Raw genomic sequence first — 21,479 nt, 5'->3', positions numbered from 1 at the left:
TCTTTTGATCCAGGTCTCCAAGTGTGACCACAGTATGAACAACACAGAATAGCTCGGCTCTGAGATCTACACAAGTCCTGTGCCTTGTCGAAGGGCTTCCAAGTCTAGAAGTTGCCATCCTGGGTAGGCTGAAGGCCCATTTAGGCCAGTAACTGAAAAGAGCTGGTACCTGGAGGATAACCACAATAAGCCAGGAGGGGATAACCCTTTTTCCCCCATCCCCAACATTAGAGTTTATCCTGATCTCTCTTAGTGAGAGGCTGGTTTTAATCCTGAAACATGTGGTTTTATATCCCTTCCAAAAATGTTGTTGTTAATTATAGTTACTCTGGATAATCTTGTTAAACATGTAATTATCCAGTCCCTTTTAAAACCTCATTAATTTCTTGGCTTCAGTGGCGTCATGAAGCAAGGACTTCCACAATTTAATAAGTGCTCTCTGATTTTATTTTGAATTTAACACCCTTTAATTTTATGGAAGGCCCCTTGTTCTACATGTTGTAAAACAAGGCAAGATGGTCTAAGGGAAATCTAATGCATTTACTATCTTGCATATTTGTCTTATTAAAGATTAGTGATCCCTATTCTTTTTTCCATTTCTTTGGTCATTTTCATTACCTTTTTATGAACCAGCTATAGTTTTGCAATATCCTCATGAGCTACAGTGAATATCAATGCCTCAGCGTTTCAGACAAGGTCTTATTGATTTAAATGAAGGTATTATGCTATTATTCGTTAGATTCAAAGATTGTTGGGTTGGATGAATCCCCTAGTATCACTTATACATTTTATACTTTGGAGAATTAGTTCAAACTAGAGGACAGCCCTGCGAAATATTTGATGTCCTATTGCTTGTAGTTGCTAACACCTTGCTAATTCTCTTGCCTGCAGATGCAGAGATCTTCTTTGAGCTATCTACAGTCATGCCCATGACCCTGTTGAGATGGGCATCCCATTTTGCTTAGAGACTGGAATGGATATCTTCATTTAATTTTATTCTACCAGTATTGAACATTCAGCTAGCTTGATTAGTTCTCAGCAATGTGGAAATCTCTGGCCCTGCCTTCCCTAAATATCTTCTTCTCAGCTATGAGTTTTGCTCCTTCACTGTTTGCTTCTCTTCACAGGTAGCAAATGAGCATATTGACTATCATGGAAAGTGCTATAGGTGATAAAGAAGGAAAGAGCACTTCTTAGAGAGGGAAGGAACTTCCTGGTTTCTTTGAGCTTCTTAATGATGCTTCTTTTTTCCTCATTACCTCTTCTTTTTTCTTTTCATTGGAATCTCCATTTAGCATAGCACTAGATTACCTTTTCTAATCGGTCATGAATATTTCTTTGGTTTCAACCTCTGAAGAACTGGTCAAAACCAAGCAGTTTTAGTGGGCTTTGAACATGGTATAAGTAGGATTTAATATCTCATTTCTACAGTCTAAAAGGAATAGGTGAAGTTCTCTTCTGACTTTGCTTGCAATGTTTGTAGTAGTGAAGTTTGCCAGACCTTTCCCAGCTGCCTTCCTCTATAACAATTCTAATTTATCTTGTCTGAACAGGGGTCAAAAGTTTACAAGTTACATTAGCTTCTTAGCTGGATGCACGTGTCTTTGGATAAGTCTTAACACAAATACATAATTATACTACAACAGTACATTGGCTGCATAATGTTACATAGTGCAATACGTTATGGATTACCAAATGCTGTTAGCATGTTCAGCCTGAAACTTTAGTGTGCACCTGTCCTGATTTGGTTAGAAACATGTCAAATGTATGGTGAAATTTTTTTGTTGCAGTTCTTCACCGGGCTTACTGATTTGTTCTTCTAACAGTCCTCAATTCAAAATTTTGAGATACAGTGTTGTTAACCAGCAGAGCAAAATACTGGAATATTATTTCCTTTGAGCAGCCTAAGTGATGAATAACACAACACAAGAAGTCTCTTGGGTCACTGAATTCAGTCTCCTGCTGTTGCAGGCAACTGTATCATTCAATTCCCTTTGGAAAGTAGGAAGCACCATCTTGAAAACAGGACAACTTGTTTTCATCCCATTGCTCCTGATAGGACTCTGTTCTGTAATTTTGCCCTTCCTCTAATTTCCATTGTACAGGTATTCATGACTGCTTCATAACCCTTTTCATTCCTGTGATCTTTTGCTTAAATATGCTGTTTCCTATTCCGGCATTAATTTCTCTGGTATTTTGAGGCAAAAAACATATTTCTTCCAAGTTTGTTTTGCAAGACAAAAGAAGTTGTGGAATTTTGGGTCTTCTTGTAAATTAGATTTTCCATTCTCTCATTCATCCCAGTAATCTGTGGCTCTACAGAGTGGTACTGTAGAAGTACCTAAGCTACTCCTGAATGAGCTGAGGCAGTAGTGCCAAATAACCACAGCACTCCAGTTGGGCTATTTATCCTGCTTCTCAGGAAGATGGATAATGGTACAATGTGTGTATTTCTCCATCCAGGAATTACTCCATATGGGTGCAATGCCGCTTCACATATCTGCACCAGCTCATTTAGAGTTTGTACTGAACTGTGCCTTGTAGTCATATCCCAAGTCTTCCTATTTCCTTTTCACTAAAAAACCGTGTTTAATCATCTCAGGCCAAACCACCAAACTCTGCCTGTGAGTTTCCCTCTCTTTTGCATTTGGCTTATATGCCTGACAGCCTTTTGAAGTCAAGATGTGAAACTGTGTTTCCATATTTGCCAAGAGATTCTTGTACTGAAATCAGTTGATGTTTGCTCAGGTGCAGTACCTTGGGAAGTGAAATAATCTTTGGCCCTTTGCAGTACAATATCTATTGTATACAGGATTTAATGAGTTGCCTTCCTGTTATCCTGCTTCAGAACTGTGCTTGTCTTTATTTATTTTATTCTTTTTTTCATTTTCTCTGGACCTCAAAATGCTTCTGTCCCTATGTGCTTCCAGTAATAATACCCAGGTCATTTTTTGTAATGAATGACTTTTCCCCTCGGAGATTTTACTGTGGAAATGAATGTCATTCATTACTATCAAGCACTGCAAAAGCACTGAAAGTTATTTTTGATGGGACATCCCTCTAAAATTTATGTTATAGTATGTGGGCATTTAACCTAAGCTTCAGCACATTTTAGATCTATTAATGATAAAATTCTTCCTTAAAATCTATAGCCTGGCTTAAAGTTAATTTAGAATTTTTATTTTCAGTGTTTCAGATGTGTACTATATATTTTAGAATCCTTTTTAATTTCCAGAATGCCTCTATCTTACTAGTTTTGCACCTACCAAAATCTGTTCATTCTTTTCTATGCCTACCACTGCAAGCTCGTTGTAATTGTCTCACATTTGATGTGTTCAGCTACTTTAGCAGAGTTTTCCCCTGAAGCTATTCAGTGAAGTACTGGGTAGACTGCTGACTTCTGAAAGTTGTTTTCCTTTTCTACCTGGATTGCAGTCAGCAGCCCTCTCTCCCCGTGCACTCCCCGTGAACGTGTGGAATAGTCTTCCCCTTTGGCTTTTGGTAGTCCTGTGTGACCTGTCTTTGAACAGCACATGTATCTCATGCAAGCTGACCCTAAAGAAGACAGTTACCTTGATAATAGGCAGCCCTATTCCTCTAGAGCTCAGACCCATGTGTTTCTCTAGTTGAATGACATATGGCAATTGTTGTTGTGGAAATTCAAGGAATTTTTATCTGTCCTATGGTTGAAAATGCCAGCAGACTCCACTCTTCATGTGCTGAGACTTTTGTTAGAACTGTGGAGTTCTTCACTTGTTTTCAAAATTAGAAACTCATCAAATGATCACCTTAATGTGGTTTAGTATTGACTGCAGATAAAACCTACTGTCATTTATATGCCATAAAGGTTTGCCTTTCCTTTGATGCTGAAATGTGCAGCACTGAAATTTGTCTTCCAGCTTTTATCCCCACAGCTGGGTCTATCTGGAGAATATTGTGGTATTTTGATTAATTTTTCTATATGCATTTTAAGATATATGCTGCTCCTAATGGTAGGCATATAGTGAATTCCTCTTAGTCCTATAACCATCTCATTTCTAAAAATAAATGGTAAGTGGCCTTTTTTTGGGGGGAAAAAAAGCTATTCTGAGCAAGCTTAAAAACAGGAACTCCATCATGTTATGATATGATCCGTCAACAATTGAATGCCAGAACCAGGTTAGGCACTATGAAGGAAACTGAACTAAAATAACATGATAGTAGAGAGAGGGTCTGTTTCTATAGTTCAGCTGTCTCTAAGGTCATTGAATCAATAACTTGTCTCAGATGATTCCTGCCAAACAGTTCAATATAAGCATTACGTTTAAAAAAAGAAAAAAGAAAAAAGGAAATCCAGAAATTTGGTCATAGTAACTGGCTTGAATGGTCTTGTAAAAAATGTCTAATAAATCCTTCCAGTGCGATGCTATCACAGGTATAGAGCAATAATGCGATCTCTATTTCAAAGGTAGAGAAATAGTAACAAGAAGTGATTTCATAATTCTCTGCCAAAGAGAGAATCATAGTTTTACCATAACAGTGTCAGCATGGGGTCACGAGTGTGTGCCTCCAGGCGTGCAAACTGCAGGACAGCATGAAGACAGCCAAGCCAGCTTTAAATAAACTAGCGTGGGTACCAGAAGTCTGTGCTAAGCTCTAGGATGCTACAGCTAGAGGGATTGCTGTGGATCTCACTTAAAATTATCTGAAGGAGGTCAGACTACGCAGTCTGCATTGTGGCTTGCCTACTGTCATCTCCTGAGAAAGTGTGCACACCTAGCTCTTCTGCAAGCCAAACCAGTGACCTTCAAGCTAATTTAATTCTTGAAAACACTTCTCTGGTATCACCAACAATAAGTAACATGGTCTGCTGCGATCATGCAGCTCTGCAGCCCTGCTGAAACCGCTGTATGCCATGTGGGGAACTGATAGCTGTTTTGGGAAGACTGCTATGGATGGGGCCAGAGCAGGAGTAGACTCGAACAAGAGTCTTATTAGTGGAGCGAGTTATGCAGACCTGGGGGGAATTCAGAGCAACAAGCATGTGTTTAAGTCAGGGAACTCCCTCACTGCTCCTCAGTAGGTTGTATCAGGCTCTCCCTCACTGTGCCACTTTACAGAGTGTAACCACACATCGGTGAGGTATCATGGGATCAAGGCAGTGTCAGCACCAGAGGTGTAGTGCTCTGCCATTTCTGCTGTCTTAGATATTGCTGCCACACAATCTAATATGTTGCATTGCTGCCGCCTGCAATCTAGACACTTTGAAAACACAAAGTGTCATCTAAACATCAAATCAGATAATGTGGCTCATCATTGCATCTCTTTATAACTTTTTAAATGCCCAAATAATACAAAAATAATTTAATAAATTGAGCTGACAAAGCAGGATCAGTTTAACCTTGTTAAAAATTCTGGAAGCAAAATGTTTTTAAAAAAAGCCAGCTGAGTTCACATAACTGTATTTTTTTCTCGGGTTTATTTTTCATTTTCTTGCTCCTCTCTGTTTGTTTCCTGGTTCTGGCTGGGAGGAAATGTCAAAATACTGCAAAAGAGGCTGTTTGTACAGCATTTATGAGCCAACTGGAAGGAGGAAGCACCTGAATTCTTGTGGGAACTTATTCTGTGAGCTTAGCAGTACAGAATTGAGAGGTCCCGATAGTTAATGCAATGCACTGGCAGGCTTTGGAATTGGGTCTGTTCTAAGAGACCTGCGTATCCTTGGTTGGTAAAATCTCATTGCTCTCATTGTTTGAATTTTTGAAGAGTTGCATTCATTTCTTTTCTAGAATTGAAAAGTCAATAAACAAGCAAGTTTGTGTTTTCAGACATAATAGCATTGAGTGTCGGTACAAAACAAAGAATGTTCTGAAGCAAGAATGAGTTTTAGGTTGGAGTTAAAGCTTCCTGTTAGTAAATATATCTGTGGGACTAGAGGATATCTTTGAGCAGCAGCGTTTATACTGTACCAGATGAAATATTTAAAAGTTAGATGTTAATAAAGCAGCCCCCAAAGTAGTTAATGGACATTTTGGCCCTGGCCACAATCATAGCTGCCATAGCTGCCACAGAGGCCATGCTGTTTCCTTGTCTGTGTTCTGTCTCAATTTGGCAGTTTAGAGAAACGTAGTACAATAAATGCTCCTGGGACTCCCGAAGGATTGCTGAAAAACCTAAACTGCATTTAGTCTGTTTATAAAAAGGCCTGGGGCCCTGCTTGAGAGAGCAAAGGTCATGGAAACACATGTTTATGACTTCGCAAATGCACTGTACTCCTTGAATGGAGAAGTTTATTTGATTTAATCAGCATCCACAGGGATCCTGTAATTGCATAATAAGTAATTTATTATGGAAATAAGAGTATTTTTCTAACTCCAGCCTATGTAGCAGGGGTTTGTAGTGTTAGACTAATCCACATAGTAAAAAGAGCTTTGTGAAACAGTCTGACTGCAATAATGGTGTTCTGTGATGAGCATGTGCTTGCATGGCTATTTAATCAGCAAAAAGTGTTAAAACAACAGGCACATTATTACCATGCTGGATGTAAAAACTGTTCACTGTTTGCCTGCCTTCAGCAGTTTGGAGTCTTCAATGTGTAAAACTAGAAAGCTGTACCAGATAATGCAGTTGATTGGTGGTAAATCCGAGAGAAGAAATCCGGAGTTTGTCTCTTTGATAGTCACTGGAGCATGGCCTTTCAGCTGCTGAGCTTCATCTGGGATACAGAAATGCAAATGGATATGTTTGTATAAACAATGTCAAACCTATAGTTGCTTAACTCTCATAGTCTTTTTGCTGAAATAATTATTGACTAGAGCGTGAATAACACCATTGGGAGGTGGAGAGAATAAGGGTAAGCCATTGTCCTTGAAAGCACTTACAGATGGGGAAGAGAGAGCTGCAGAAGCTAACACATCTCTTCCAGGGAGCGTGCTAGTGCACAGCCCTTGTCACTGAAACCAGAGAGTCTCTGCACAGCCGTATCATTCATAATTCAGGCGATGCTGAAAAGTTGTAAAAACAGTATGCATCTGTTCCGGAAAAATTTCCAGGACTGCAGATTATGGTTGTTGTTGATGTTCAGAAGGTTTTCCCGTTTGCTAGCTTCTCTTTAATTGAAGAGAGCAATTCAGGACCCCCAACTAGAAACAGAGAGAGCTTTGTAGTTTTAGAAGGAAAAGGTGGGGAATCAGTCCCGTATTTCCTGAGGTTCAGATGCTGTGGTTTTCTTTACAACAGCTGATGACCTCAGTAATACCAGAAGTAGGTTGCTCTGCATGTCCTGTTAAGTGTTTGTGAGGTCATAACTTTTTTTTTAGAACTTGGAATTCATATTTTGGTATCTAAGTAAAAGTGGAAATAATTTCATAGACGGAAAAGTTAACTCCTTTTGTAACCCCATTAACTTACAGTATTTTAGCTATGCTTAACTTGTATAAGCCAGGATTCATAGAAATTTTGGATCATCTCATCAGCAGTATTGTGGTCCAGTGAAACACTTTTCCTAGTGCTTCTCCCTGGCCATATTGTCACACAGATGTCAGTACCAGATTATTAATACTGAACTATTAAGAAAAAATGTAGCCTAAAGATCTTTAAGATCAGTGAAGGAAGATTGATTAGCCTTGTCAAGTTAAAAAATAATGATCCTAGTTATGATGGCAGGACAATGCAAAGACCCGTTTTGATGACAGCAAGATGTGAAACCAGGGGTTTGACAGCTGAGGTGAGGGAGAAAGGTGGGGGGGAAAGAAAGAGAAAGGGATTTAAGTCCCATCTTTCAATGGGCTGTTCTTACATGTTTTTCTTGCTTCTGTCTCCTCTTTTTTTCTTTTGTTCTTCAAAGTTTTTGTGCATCTTCCCCTAATTTATACCTAACGGTATAAACTGTTTTAGTTTTGTTGTGTTTTCCCTAAAGATGATTTTCTGCTTCCATATGGATAACATCTTTGCATTTTCTTTTGTGACTCTTCAGATTTGTATTTCCTGTTCCCATATATGCATAGTTAAATGCTATCTCAGCAATTTATACAGAACTCCTGTTCATCCTAGGCTATGACAAATGTATGTATCCCGTCTTCATGTTTAATATAGATTCATGATATTCATACAGGTATGTGGTCTGACAGTCTCCCCTATAATACCTTACTTATTTTGAAACCATTCCTTTCAGTTTTTTTGTAAGTAATTCTACATTTTAATGTATATTGTCTTCAGAAAATTGAAAGCAGTAGCTGAAAAAACAAGAGTCTCCTTTGCACTGGTCCACAGATCACGTTCGGGTACTGTATCGTGTAGCACTCTCACTGATTCTCTTTGGGCTTGGGGTTTGAATACTGTTGAAGGTTTCTCTGTTAACTGTTCATATTAAATTAAAGGTATAGCAGGATTGGGCCCAACAGGACTAGGTGAAGAGCAAGTTTGTCTAGTAATTACACCACAGGCAGAAGCTATCGGTACTTTTGCCCTTTGTGTGGCTTTCTCCCTGATACAGCTGTGGTAGAAGTAGGAACATACTTAAAGTATCATTTAGCTTAGTCTCAGCATTGTTTCTGAATATTTAAATAAATAGACAGGAGCTCAGAAATGAACTGCAATGACGAACAGACAGAATTCCTCTTTGTGTTGCGTGCCACAAAATGTGGTGGCTAAGTGTTTGCACTACGGTCTCCTCTCCATTGTTTTGCATCAGGAACTAATAATTCATTTGTTGAGAGCTCTGTAAGTTAATGGTGACAATAACAAAGCAATTGAAATGGTAGTATATACTCCACTTATATAGTTATTGAAATAGTTGTATATATCCAAGAGAAAGGTGGATTTCCTAGATCAGCCCTACTGTGTTTAATACATATTTTATTGTCTGTAAAATAGATAGATACTCCTGAGAATGGGCAGGCTTCTCCTGGGCTTTCACAGATAATGTTAATGCTCTAAAGTGAGAGGAGAAAGTTGACATCAAGCTTAGAGGTGAAATGAAGGAGTCCACAGGGAATTTTGTTTACTTTGGGAATCCAAATAACAATAAATAGTAATGAAGAATTCGGCTGAGTTAAGGAGATTAATAGTTCGGCCATTTCTACTGCAGTCTTATCTGTCAATGTGGATTTTTTTGCTGCCAGAAGTCACTAATAAATATAAAATGCTATTCTAATGAAAAAATAACGATAGTCTCTCTTTCTGTCTTTCACGTACAGAGATACTGCTTGGCCAGAATGTTAGCTAATTTAAGTATATATTAGTCCCAAAGAAGTGTGTTACACAAAGTAAGAACCTGTCTCTAAACTGTTACATTTTTAAAAAAATATGCCCCTCCATGTCTGTGAATGACTAATTTTTTCCATAAATTGTATCTGTGTGTGGGCCTCCTGCTAATCCTGGTGATTCTCACCATGGGTTGATGATTTAGTTTGCATCACTCAGTAGCTGTGTATATCTTCAAGTCTCCAGGATATGATGGAGACTTTATGGTGAAGGCCACTGCCAAATCCTAATAAAGTGCTTGACTATGAGGGGCCTTTTCCTATTTCCTTCTTTTCCTTTTTCCATTGTGTAGTTCTTAGCCACCAGGCCTCCTTTTCCCTGTTAAATTGTTGCAGATCATTCAAGCTTTCCCTACCTCTCTCTTGCTCGCTTTTTCTCCTGTTCTCTCCCCATCAGCCAGCCTCACAATTTCTCAACCTTTTCTTGAGCCTCTTCTGTGTACATTTTTTCTTTCCCAGCCCGCCCATCAGTCACCCATGAGCAATCTGCCCACTTATTTCAACCGCAATTCCCCTGTCTCAGATCATGTCTCAAAAAGGGGTCATGGGAAGGGTTTGAAGAGTGAGGTTCATTGAGGGACTTCAACCAAGAAGGCACTGCTAGTTGGAGTCTGAAGCTTATTCCTGAAGCTATTAATCCAAACAGAAGTTTACCAAATTATAGACAGCAAGATGGAAAGAACGCTGAGCAAAAAAAACTTCATACAGAAATGAAAATACAGCCTGCTTGTTAGAGAAACCTGCTGTGCTGCATGTAGGAAATCTTTGTCAGAGACCATTCTTAGCATCCTTTTCTTCTTGAGGCAGATGTGAAGTGGGAGTCATCAATGCCCAACTCCAGTTCTAGTACATCTTTCATAACTTCCTTATTATTTGCATATAGTCAAAGATACAAGAAGGCTTCATTGTTATCAGTAGTGTTTAATTTCAAATCCCTTTGTCTCTCTCTCTTTCTCTCTCTCTTGCATTCTCTTTTTGTTTGTTTTATTATTTTTCCCTTTAGGCTGTAAGAGAAAAGTTAGAGTCAGATGATGCATTGATGTACGAAGAAGACTTGGATGATGAAGACTGTGGTGAAGCAGAATTTGAGGAAACCACAAAATTAAAACTGCTGCGTAGAATTGCCTCCTTAGCATCCAAACTGAAGGAGTTTATTGGCAACATTATAGCCACCACTGGAAAAGTTATTGTTACAGTTTTACTTGGTTCAACAGGTTGGTGTTTTTGAAAAATTTCCTCCAGAGCCCATTAGATTATGCATTTAACAAATGAATTTTCAGCGCTTTGGCACCTGTGGGAATAACAATGGACATTTTTAAGGGAAAAGAAATTGCTGCTGATTTTATTTAAATTTACTTTTTGGCAGGCATTGGAATATGCTGAGTTGCTTAATTTTTTTGTACTAATACTATATGGCCCTATCATTCTGTATATGATTTTCACAGTTACTGTTATAACCAAATGATAAATGGTTGCATGTTATAAGTGACCATACTATGAATTCATAGATTAGATTCTGCCACTTCCAAGTATAAAAAGGAACTATGTTCACATTGCCTTAAAAAAAAAAAAAAGAAAGAAAAAAAATAGAAAAGATTAACAGGTATGCTATGCTGTGTGTAACAGAAATGATAAGCAGACTTCATATTGGCTTTTGCTGTGACTTTAATGTTGTTTGGTAAAAGTAGCTGTCTTGATATGATATGGCTAGCCTTAAGACATTCAATTTAGTTGTACGTAGTATTCAGCTACAGACAAAGGGGTATTATGCAAATGACTGTAGGTTATGAAGAATGGATTTAAAATTGGATTATTGAATTGTAAATTAGCAATTATCTGTCTACTGGGATATTTGAATGGAGTCCTTACATATGAAGTATAACTATATATACAACTGTATACTTATATAAAGTATATAAAGTATAAAACAATAGTACAAAAAATTGTTGATGTTGAATGATGAGGGCAGATCTGGTATGGCTCTCTTGGTAAGGTAAGCTTATCTGACTGACTTACCTATAGCCTAATTCAAAGTCATAAATCTAAAAAGGGAAAAAAAAAGGTTATGTGGATCATCAGGGGGAATAAACATGATGGAAGAGAGAAACACTGGGAAAAAAATGGCTAACAGTTATAGACAAATAAATGTAGTTTCCTTGCCGTTCTGAAGTTGCATGGGTGAACATAACCCATGGAGAATAAAGGAGAAGTATCACACAGACGTGGTAGCTGGCATTTTCTTCTGAGTGTCATTTGATATCTTGTCTGCATAATCCCATAATATGGTGAGAACTGGGAAGTGTTCAGAGGAGAGTTACAAAAAGGATGTGAGGTCTGGGAAGCCTCTATTCCAGTGAGAGACCTCAAGCTTAATTAGTTAAATACTTCCTTTCTCACTGCGCCAAAAAAAAAAAAAAAAGATGAACAGTGATTTGTTATAGTCTGAAATTACTGACAAGTGTACAAAGAGCCTACATTTTTGTAAGAGACATTTCATGTAGTAGAAGTTAAAAAGTGATCCAGTAGTTAAATGATAAACCTAGGCAAACTGAGACCAGAAATAAATTTTGATATTTTCACAGCCAGGGTAATTGGCCATATAAACAATTTATTTGTGGATATAGCATATTCTCCTTCCCTTAAAGGGCTTAAATAAAGACAAAGTATTTCTTTAAAAGAAGGAAAGAAGCAGTTACAGGCTTGAGGCAGAAGTTACTGGGTGAAGAGTTACAGCATGCATTATGCAGGCAGTCAGAATAGGTGATCCCTGTGGTCCCTTCATGCTTTTAAATCTGTGAGCCTATGGAAACACTAGCTGGAACAGAGACAAAGCACCCTTGGCTAGAGACTCGGTCTAAAGTGCGATGTAAAAGGATGTAATAGTGAAACATAGGCAAGATTACCGTGGGTAGGAGTCCATATATTATCAATATATAACATTAGCTTTACTATCTTATCCAACATCAACTGGTTGTGCCCCCCTCCCCACCCCCAGCTTATGGCAATTTCTGCCACTAACATCCAGCGTAAAGTCCCCTGTCTTTTGAGACCGTCCCCTTCCCCTTGCCCTTTGCAAGGAGCATGCCCTGCAAAGGCTGCGATGGGAACGTGCCAGGCTGCCTTGCCTTGCGGGCACCTTGCAGGGTTGTTGGAGGAGCCTGTGCTCAGCCCAGCCGGGCAGTGATCCCGGCGCCAGCAGATCTGCCCGGAAAGAAGGTGGCTTTTAGACATGCATTCAGTCCTTTAAAAAAACCCTTAAATTGGGACAGGTGGCCCTGCCTAGTTCTGTTAGCTTCAGTGCTGTTATTTTAGTGACTCCTTTGGAGCATTATGCAAGTTGTCCATGTCGTTTTCTCCTATTTTCTGCTCTCAGACATGGACACCTTTCCTGCTCCTCACTTATTTTGATGGGCTACCCACAAAGTGCCAGATCTCTGTCACCAGTTAGCCATTTTCTCAAGTGGAATACTCTACTACATGCACAAGAGGAAAAACAGTGTAGATATGTAAGACAGCAGGGTTCTTACTATACATAAAGTACAAGTTTCTATGAGTTAAAAGTGAAAAAAAAAATCAAACATTTACTGATTATTCTCTAGATCTTTTATTTTCAGCATATGCATCAGTTTTTAAATGTGTAATGAATAACTCAAGATGTATATAAGAAGACTTTTTGTTGTTCATGCCATTTTAGCATCTTGCACTTAAAATTCATTCTGAAGTCTAGTATATTAAAAACGCTACCAGGGCTCTCAGGCACGGTATCTCTACAGGCTGTCCTTGCAGCCACGTTTATGGTTTTTTCTATGCTTTGTGAAACACCTGTACAAATGTAAGAGAAGATTTTATCTGGGAGGAAAGATCTGGAGAATGGTTCTGTGCGAAGTCCTAAGGTATGGCGTAAGTGAATTGAACAAAAAAAGGATCTCCTCTTCATCTAGTCTCGCAGCTAATAGCAATCTTAAGTGTTAATAGTAATAAAAACAAATTGGATTAAATTGTTTAATAAACTTCTTGCCAGACTTAAGAATTAACAACATGCTTTCCAGACTTTTCCAAGTACCCTCTGTGTTTGTTTTCACAGGTATGATGGTGCCATCTTTGACCTCAGCTGTGTATTTCTTTGTATTTTTGGGGCTGTGCACATGGTGGTCCTGTTGCCAAGTGTTTGATCCGCTGATATTCAGCTGTCTGTGTGTATTAATGGCTATATTCAGTGCGGGACACTTGATTGGACTTTATCTGTACCAGCTACAGTTCTTTCAGGAAGTTGTTCCCCCAAAAGATTTCTATGCCAGGTGAGAGACATTTCTTTCTTGTTTAGTTGTGAGCACCCGTCATCACACATTGATGCAAGTGCTCTTCCCTGTAATGATTTGACATATTTTTATGCATAACTTTGAAAAAAAATCGTGTTTGGTCTTCAGAGTGAAAGCATGTTACGGACTGAATGGTTTTGGATGATTGAATGGGGAAAGTCCTGTCTGGGCCTTTGGGTACAGAAACATGGGGGTGGGTTGGGGGGAGGAGAAGGTCATTTTGGTTTTGGTCTGGAGATCCTCGGATGTGAGTAAGAATGATTTGGCTAAGCCAGGCAGGAGATAAAGGAAGTCAGTGCAAACGCTGATGTGAAGGCACTGTATTCGTGCACATTTTTTGTAGAGGAGGAGAAATGCTGTGAGGCCTAACGTAATGATGTCGATTGACACAAAATGTATGTGTGGTGCCATCCTTGTGTGCTGGGATTGGTGGCTGCTGTCGTATTTCACCTGCTGTGCATAATACGAGGCTTTCAGTGCAACAACACCCTGTGGTCGCGCAGAACGCGCTGGTCTTGTGTTCATACCAACAGCTACATCATTTAGTTCAAAAAGTGGCATCTCTGGTTACTGTTGCAGAAAATATTGATTCAATGTGATTTCATTGACCCTTTAATTTTTTGCATTCTTTTATACCTTATTCTAAAATAAGCTAAAGTAATGGAGTCCTGTTATTGGATACCTTTTTTTTTTTTTCTGCTGGATTATGATTGCAAATTGCTTTTTGGTATATGTTTTTAGTGCCACTGTTTTTCATTAGGTTAAGTTAAATCTAAACCTTAACTTTATTTCTAGTAGGCCCATTGTTCCTTTAAGTATTGTGGGTTGAAAGTGAAAGGATATTAGATGTACTGGGGTGAATCAATGAATGTTTTATATCTCAATGTACTTCATTAAAAGAAGTAACAAATGAGCTACTTAGATACAGTAGTTGGCATTTGAATACTTATTTTGACATTTTATTTAGTACAGATTAATAGATGTGTGTTTTGTGATGTTGGAGTTGAGGAGGCTGATTTTGGAAGCATAATGTTACATGGAAAATCAGAAAAGGCCCACCTAGTTTAGGGTTTTTTGTGCCACCTAGAGGTCAGTATAGGAGAATGAATGAATTTTAGTAGTTCTGAGTAGCTAAAATAGTCATAAATTGACTAAAACTTTTATATTATTTTATCCCTGTGTATTAAGAAAAGAAGCAGAAGATGGCTTCAATACTCTCAAATATTTGGGTATGAGGATATCACCTCAGAAAGTTCTATCACCGGACAGCAATAAAACTTTTTCAATACTCTTCAAATGCATAATTTCTAAAATCCCTATTATTTTTGTTATTCATTTTCAATTAATTTAATTTTCAAATAATTTAGTCTCAAACTTGGTTTCTGCCTTAATTTTTTGTAAAAAAAATGTACTTCTACATTTTATGATAAAATTTCATTCAGTGCAAATATGCCACTTTAACATAGTTACTGTTTTGTGGAATGAAAGACCTGATTGCAAGTCCAATATCTTTACCTCACTGTAGAAATAAAAAACACCTTCAGAGTTTGGATAAAAAGTCTCAGTGTTGGACTTTGGAATATTTACTGGCCTTGCTAGCTTTTGTAAGGAAAAATCATGTAATCTTATTGCAGACTTTCTCTTGAACTGGCACTGTACTCTCTCTCTCTTTTACATATGATATGATGTGAGAAGCTGATGTTCTAAATTACATAGGAAATCTTATTTGGACACACAAAACACTGATGATGACTCAACAGAAGGTGCAGTAAAAATATCTTACTTGTTTCTTTAATCACATTTCTTTCTTCTGTGCATTTACATTGATCTGCTTTTAGGGAGATGTGTTTGAAGAGCATCAAGACAGGTGTTATTGCTACTTGGAGATACAAATCTGAGTGTGAGGAAAAGCCACAAATACGATTTTTAATGAGTGGAGTAGAACTAGTATACAAGCAGTGGCTAGAGAAGGAAAATGAAAGACAGATGTACTGGAATGGTGCAGAAAAATATTTTTGTATTTCCCATCCTAGAAGAAATGTGATACCTTGTTATTTTATATACCTTCTTGGTTTGAAGCAGGGTTAAATAAGGCAGAGTTCCCATTAATGCTAGTGGGTGGTTTGCATATGTAAACTATATTCTGAGAAAAGGGCCTGATGCGCAGTATTCTTCTCTGCTCTTCTCACCCAGAATATGCTATTTAATATCTCTTTGCAGGAGGAGAACAGCGGATCATTCTCATGCTTGTTCAGTTGTATGAACTCTCCTTTATTTTGTTCTGATAAACTCGCTGTATGAAAAAGAAAATACAGCAGGTATTTGTATTAGCGTATGTTAGCTTTAGTACCATTATGAATTGACCTTTAGCCATACACGAAGGGAGAGGAAACATAAGGAAGAAGGGCTTTTATTTCTCTGTAAAGTTTTGAGGGCTCGATCCCCAGGTCCAGTCCTCGCTTTGTGCAGATGCAAGGGCAAATGTGAAAATTGTTCCTGTTGGGCTAATGAAGGATAATATTTCTCTCTGAGGAGCATAAGACTGGTATTTTAAAAAGCTGCTAACATTGATTTTTTTGGGTTTGAGATTCCCAAGTTCACAAGAAATGTGCAAGTTGTTTCTGGTCAGAATAACATGTGTTGTCTTTGGATAGTAATGCACGTCAGCTTGCCAGTATATCAATTGATTTCAGACTAGATGAAGCTAAGCTAAACCCAAACAAGCTGGAAAGTTCTCAAGTTAACAAAATTTTCAGCTAAGGCTCCCTTCATCCTCATGCTGCTCCTTCCTTTTAAGAACCCTTCAGCTCAAAATTCAGTGCTTGTGATTGTAAGAACTGACTGAACAGTGTTGCCAGAGGAAAGCAGTTTTCTTCAGAAGGGAGAGTCCGAAGTAAAAACAGGAAAATATATCCCCTCCGGTAGACTGTGTTTTGCTCTGAATCCTTTTGGGAAGCTGCAAGCACAATACTCCCCCCAAACCAGGATGTTGGAAAAACATAGCCCTCTGTATTTGTCATATTGCTATTAACTACCATAAGGGTGCTGATCTTCTACAAAGCTTCAAATCTACTGTTGTGCCTTTCTGGTTCTGTGCTGTGCATGCAAAAGTGGCACAAACACTAACACACACTTAAATGCAATCCAAAGTGCCCTGGGATCCGAAGGCTAAAAAAGGTGTAGGGTGCTGAAAAGTTTGAATATAGCCGAAGTGTCGGTGTATGCCCGCTAGCAGCAGAGCTTGTACGAAGCTGCATTTGCCACTTAAAGCTTTTCTGTCTCTAGGCCAGCCCTTAGTGGAGAAGTGAGCAGCATCGTTCAAGGCAGTGCTCTGACTGCTTTGAAAATAGCGGTCCCAATGGCTGCAGGAAGGCCAGTGTTAATAAGGTTGAATATATCCTTTGGTTTGGAGTTATCTATTTGCATAAATTAACACTGGATAAATACTAAGTGATCTCTGCCATATAAAATGTGCACGCTTGCTTTATTACTTCCTTTAAAATGTTAACTGTGTTGACTTGTTGCCTTATTGCGAAACTGGTGATTTATGGAGATGGGAAAACAACAGGAAGAAATAGCTATCTATCTAAAGCAAAATTCTGAAAATATCTTATTTCTGCAATAAAATTCTTTTCACCTGATTTAATAAAAACAAGTCGATGAGCTACAATGACTTTAGAAATTATGTACACAGTATCACAGCCTGAAAAAATATGCAAAAATATGTTTGCCATTTGTACAGATTTCTGCCTCCTTTCTTCCTGATGTTGTTTATTTCGGCAAAAGGATGTAATTTGGGCAAAGATAAGGCCTTGCCAACATGAAGAAATAGGATCAGTGCAGTGGTATGAAGTTTATCCTGAATTAGTAAAGTTTTTTCTGTCCAAAACTGTGCTTAGAATCTTAATCATTTAAAAACATAGTAATTAGATGTATATTAAAACCTATGTGCTTTCTTAGAGTTTTAGATCTGTTTTATATTACCTGTAGTTTCCAGGGAAGTAATGTTCAAAATAGTTTAAATATGAATGTGTTCACGCAGGGGAAGACCTAGGAGCCCAGGGAGTGCCAGCCGCTTGATAGCAATATGTTTATTCACACCTTTTTGAGTGAATATCTTGTTTAAGTGAATGGGAATTTGTAATTACACAACTGATTGTTTCATTGGAACCTGAGAGGGGAAGTCAAGTCTAAGGTTGTCTTTTCAACATGAAAGAAATTCTCGTCTGAAAAATGACTATAAATGTCTTTAAGGAGGGGCCTTCTAAAATAGGTTTTATTGTGATTAGTAATAAATATGCTCAAATAACTGTTTTATTTTGTTGGATTTTTTTTTTTACTTTAATCTTTCCTACAGATAGAGTCAGAATAACCAGTTTGTTTTCAGATTTATCTGAGATGGGTCTAATCCAAACTCCTCTGTTTGAACTTTCCCCAAAGCTGTGATCTAAATTCAGAGTGTGTAGTCCAAATCCTCTATGTATCCAGGGTAATAAATGAATAAATGCATGTCTAATAAAAACAGTGCTATTGAATATATGTGTAAGCACAGTCTCAACACATGCCCAGAGTTGTCAGATCGGGGTGGGAGATCCAGATGTAATTTTCTTTTCTAAATTAGGGGCCAAGTGTGCCAGTAAAATCTCAGCAGGAGAGCAGATGTTGCCAGTCAAAGAAGCAAAGTGCAGCTGATGATCACCTTGTTGGAAGTGCCTTGCGTCTCTGCAGGGCAAGGCACTGGTCTCCTGCTGGATTTGTAGCTATGTTGGAGCCAAGAGCTAGGAAATAGTGTCTCACTTGAGTTGTACCCACTATTAGTCCTTGCTGCAGGCCATTTTTGACATCTGTCTCAAAGGTGGCTCACCTGTGAGCGGTAGAATATTCTTCCTCCCATAGGAATTTCCGAGGTTTTTGGAGCTGTCCTGTAGCTCAGTCATAAGTCAGTGTCTAATAAGACAGAGTATTTGAAGTTCATTTGTGTGTCCTGTATTGAGCTGCCTATGGCTGGAGCAGATTTCGTGCCTTCTGCCTGACTTTTACCACTGTGGTACTAAAATACCCAGTGCCAGTGTGGAAGTGACTGGGTACCCGCCCCGTAAAGACAGTGTCCCACCCTTGATCCGTTTCCATCATCCTCTGTCAGCAAAAGCAGCTGTGCACTTGCCAAACATGCTCCGAACGAGGAGGACTGGCCACCTCTTTCATCGCTATGAGCAGATTGGGTTTAAGAGCCAGGATTTATCTCTCCAGGAGCAACCAAAGTTAGCTGATTGCCCTTATTCTTGTGCAGGTTTTGCAGCTGAATTTCATATTAGCTATATAACGCTCCATAGCTTAGGAAACTATTAATACTACTTAGAAGGCATTAGCTTATGTGGTTTCTTAGAACTTTATCTTTCACTTCATTATCTTTTTTTTTTTTAATTATTTTGCAAAGGAAGTGAATGAGTCTATTAACAGCTTAGAAATGCAAGTCCAGGCTTCTGTTGACAAAAGCCGTTATGCAGCCTTGCTATTGTGGTCATCTCTTACTAAATTGTGAGGTAGCCCAGGGCAGTGCTGATCTCAATTGCATGATTCTGCAAAAGATGTTTTGTCCCAGGATTTTGTGCGCCATACAAAGTAAGTTTCTCAGTACTGTGCTAAGAAACATTTCTGTATTGCACAACAAACAGTCTGTTTTCTATCAGTTGAACCAATAGAGTCCCTGTGGTCTTCATTTTGTATTTAGTACCTAATACTGTTTATTTGGTGTCCAAAAGGGTTGAAGCAATCTTTCCCACTTGTGTTTGCTTTTGTTTAATGTCGGATAGGTGTTTTTGCTAGCCTTTCCTTTAGTAGGGGCACTTGTAGCATCACTCCTCTCTACATGGTCACTTATTTTTTCCCCCCAGAAAGTCAGATATTCATATTTTTGAGACATCGTCTGTTACTTGTTGAGATCTAATTGAAGATCTTGAGATTTCATTAGGAAAGGATCAGACATAAAAGCTCTTGTTGTCAGGCAGCACAACCACACAAGCTTTGTTTCTGAAAAACAGGCTAAAAAATCTCATGAGCAGCCGTGATAGATACCAGAGTGGACAGTCAGGACTGTTCATTAAAACAAAGTAGAGCAATGCAAAGAGATAAAGACAGAGTAAAAAAAAAAAAAAACTCAAAACAATAACAAGAAACCTTGGAGGAAGAAAGCTGTGAAAGATCTTGAAATGGTGATTTCAATTTATAATAAGATGTATCTTAAACATATATAAGATATATTAAGAAAAAAAATTTGCAAATGTGTCAATATTGCTGTTGTCCACTTAACATAGCTAATGTAGAGAATGTTTCTAGAAAAGTTCAAACTGAAATTTGTGATGTCCTCTAGGGAGCCTGTTTGGAGTTTGTTATTTTTGATTTTTTGTTTAAGTTAGGTTTCCAGTTAATGTCATTTCTGCTTGATTGAGAAAGACCGTATAACCTAGTTTCAATCAGTGGTAGTGACTAGAGTGTTTGTTTGAAACAAAGCTTATAATTTTCCCATAAGAAGTCATACCCTGGGTATCTGAATTAAGGTTTTTCTTTGCGGGGACAGTAAGAAATAGAGATGTTTTGGAGAGCGAGGTTACATTCTTTATATTGATCCAGACAGACAGGCCTAAAGTGGCAGGAATGAATTTTATAGGAGTCCCAGCAAGACAGGGATGCTCTTTGTGACCTGGAGCATTTCCATGAGTTGGGAGAAAAGTCACAGTCAGTTGTTGATGGAGGCAGAAAGGGAATATTAAGAAAAAGTTGCTGCTTTTAAAGCAATTGAGGCTGAATGCTCAAACTGAATATTATGTCTTCATTATGCCTGTCCTGTCCCTTAGCCACCCACCCTTCCAAGAAAACCCCAAAACATTTGGTTAACATGAAAAAAAGAAGAAAAGAGGAGCACTGTCTAACTTCCAACCACCTCTGAGGAATCATGTCTATCAGCTCCCATATTGTTAATTGTCGTCATAATGCTTCAGTTCTCCAACTTTCATGGAGAAAACTTTCACAGTGCTTCCATGGCAAATCCTGAGAAATTGAGTCATTATGCTTCAGGTAAAAAATATAGTTGATAAAAAAAGCATGTGGTGCAATGTTAGGCTAGGTCCCCCAAATGAAAATACAGAATACTGCTCATTTTCAGAAGCACTTTTCATTAAGAACTACCTGAACTGTAATTCGGAGTAGGAAAAAATGAAATCTCAGTGGTACAAAAACACGAATCTTCTGTTCATTAGCAATGCAGGAGACTCATGGTGGAAGCAATCCTGACTGCACAGTAAGAGGTGCTGCACGGCTGGTGCCTCTGAATTAGAGGCAGTCCCACCAGGTGCTTCCACTGTCCTGCTGTGCCTCACCGCCTGTCTCAGCTGCAGGCTGAGCTATTGGAGTGCAATGAATCCCCTCAACAGCATGGGGGTTTTGCTGAGTTGGGGAGTTTTGCCAGATTTCACCCATCTTTACAGATAAAATCTATGAGCCTCAAAGCTCATCTTGTTCAATAAAACCTCTTGAATTTTCATAGGAGATTCTCCTTCTTTTAAAGAAGGTGAAGGATGCAGACCCATAGCTTGGGAACAATCCTGCAGCATGTGTCATCTGTCTGATTTGCTCCTCCACACATTTGGCTTCCTGACTGCAGCACAGGCTTCACAGCACACATTTCCCCTGGGCCCCTGTCCCACTGGAGGTTTGACCTCCTCCACCCCTTGGAGACACGAGGGACCCAGCACATTCAAGCCTCTCTTAGAAGGGATCCCCATGAGAAGCATCATCCAAAGAGTGTTAAAGGTGCACCAGTTTTATACTTACAATCATCATTTTTAAATTTGAAGTTAGGCGCTCTAGCTTTGCATTCACATATTTCAATAACTGTTTTAAAACTGTCTTTAATATTCAG

The 21,479-nt window shown here is 38.6% G+C and overlaps 1 protein-coding gene across 1 annotated transcript in view; it reads left to right on the top strand.

Moving 5' to 3' along the window:
* Nucleotides 1–21,479, top strand: part of PIEZO2 (piezo type mechanosensitive ion channel component 2) — a 318,339-nt gene that overhangs the window by 178,723 nt on the left and 118,137 nt on the right. The window contains exons 6-7 of the mRNA XM_067290714.1: nt 10,246–10,456; nt 13,327–13,540. Of these exons, the coding sequence (XP_067146815.1) occupies nt 10,246–10,456; nt 13,327–13,540 (425 nt within the window). The remainder of the gene's footprint in view (nt 1–10,245; nt 10,457–13,326; nt 13,541–21,479) is intronic.

This window comes from Apteryx mantelli, chromosome 2, assembly GCF_036417845.1.
Source record: "Apteryx mantelli isolate bAptMan1 chromosome 2, bAptMan1.hap1, whole genome shotgun sequence".
Taxonomy (NCBI): Eukaryota; Metazoa; Chordata; class Aves; order Apterygiformes; family Apterygidae; genus Apteryx; species Apteryx mantelli.
The sequence above is the reverse complement of the archived record's forward strand: the minus strand, read 5'-3'. Positions and strand labels throughout refer to the sequence as shown.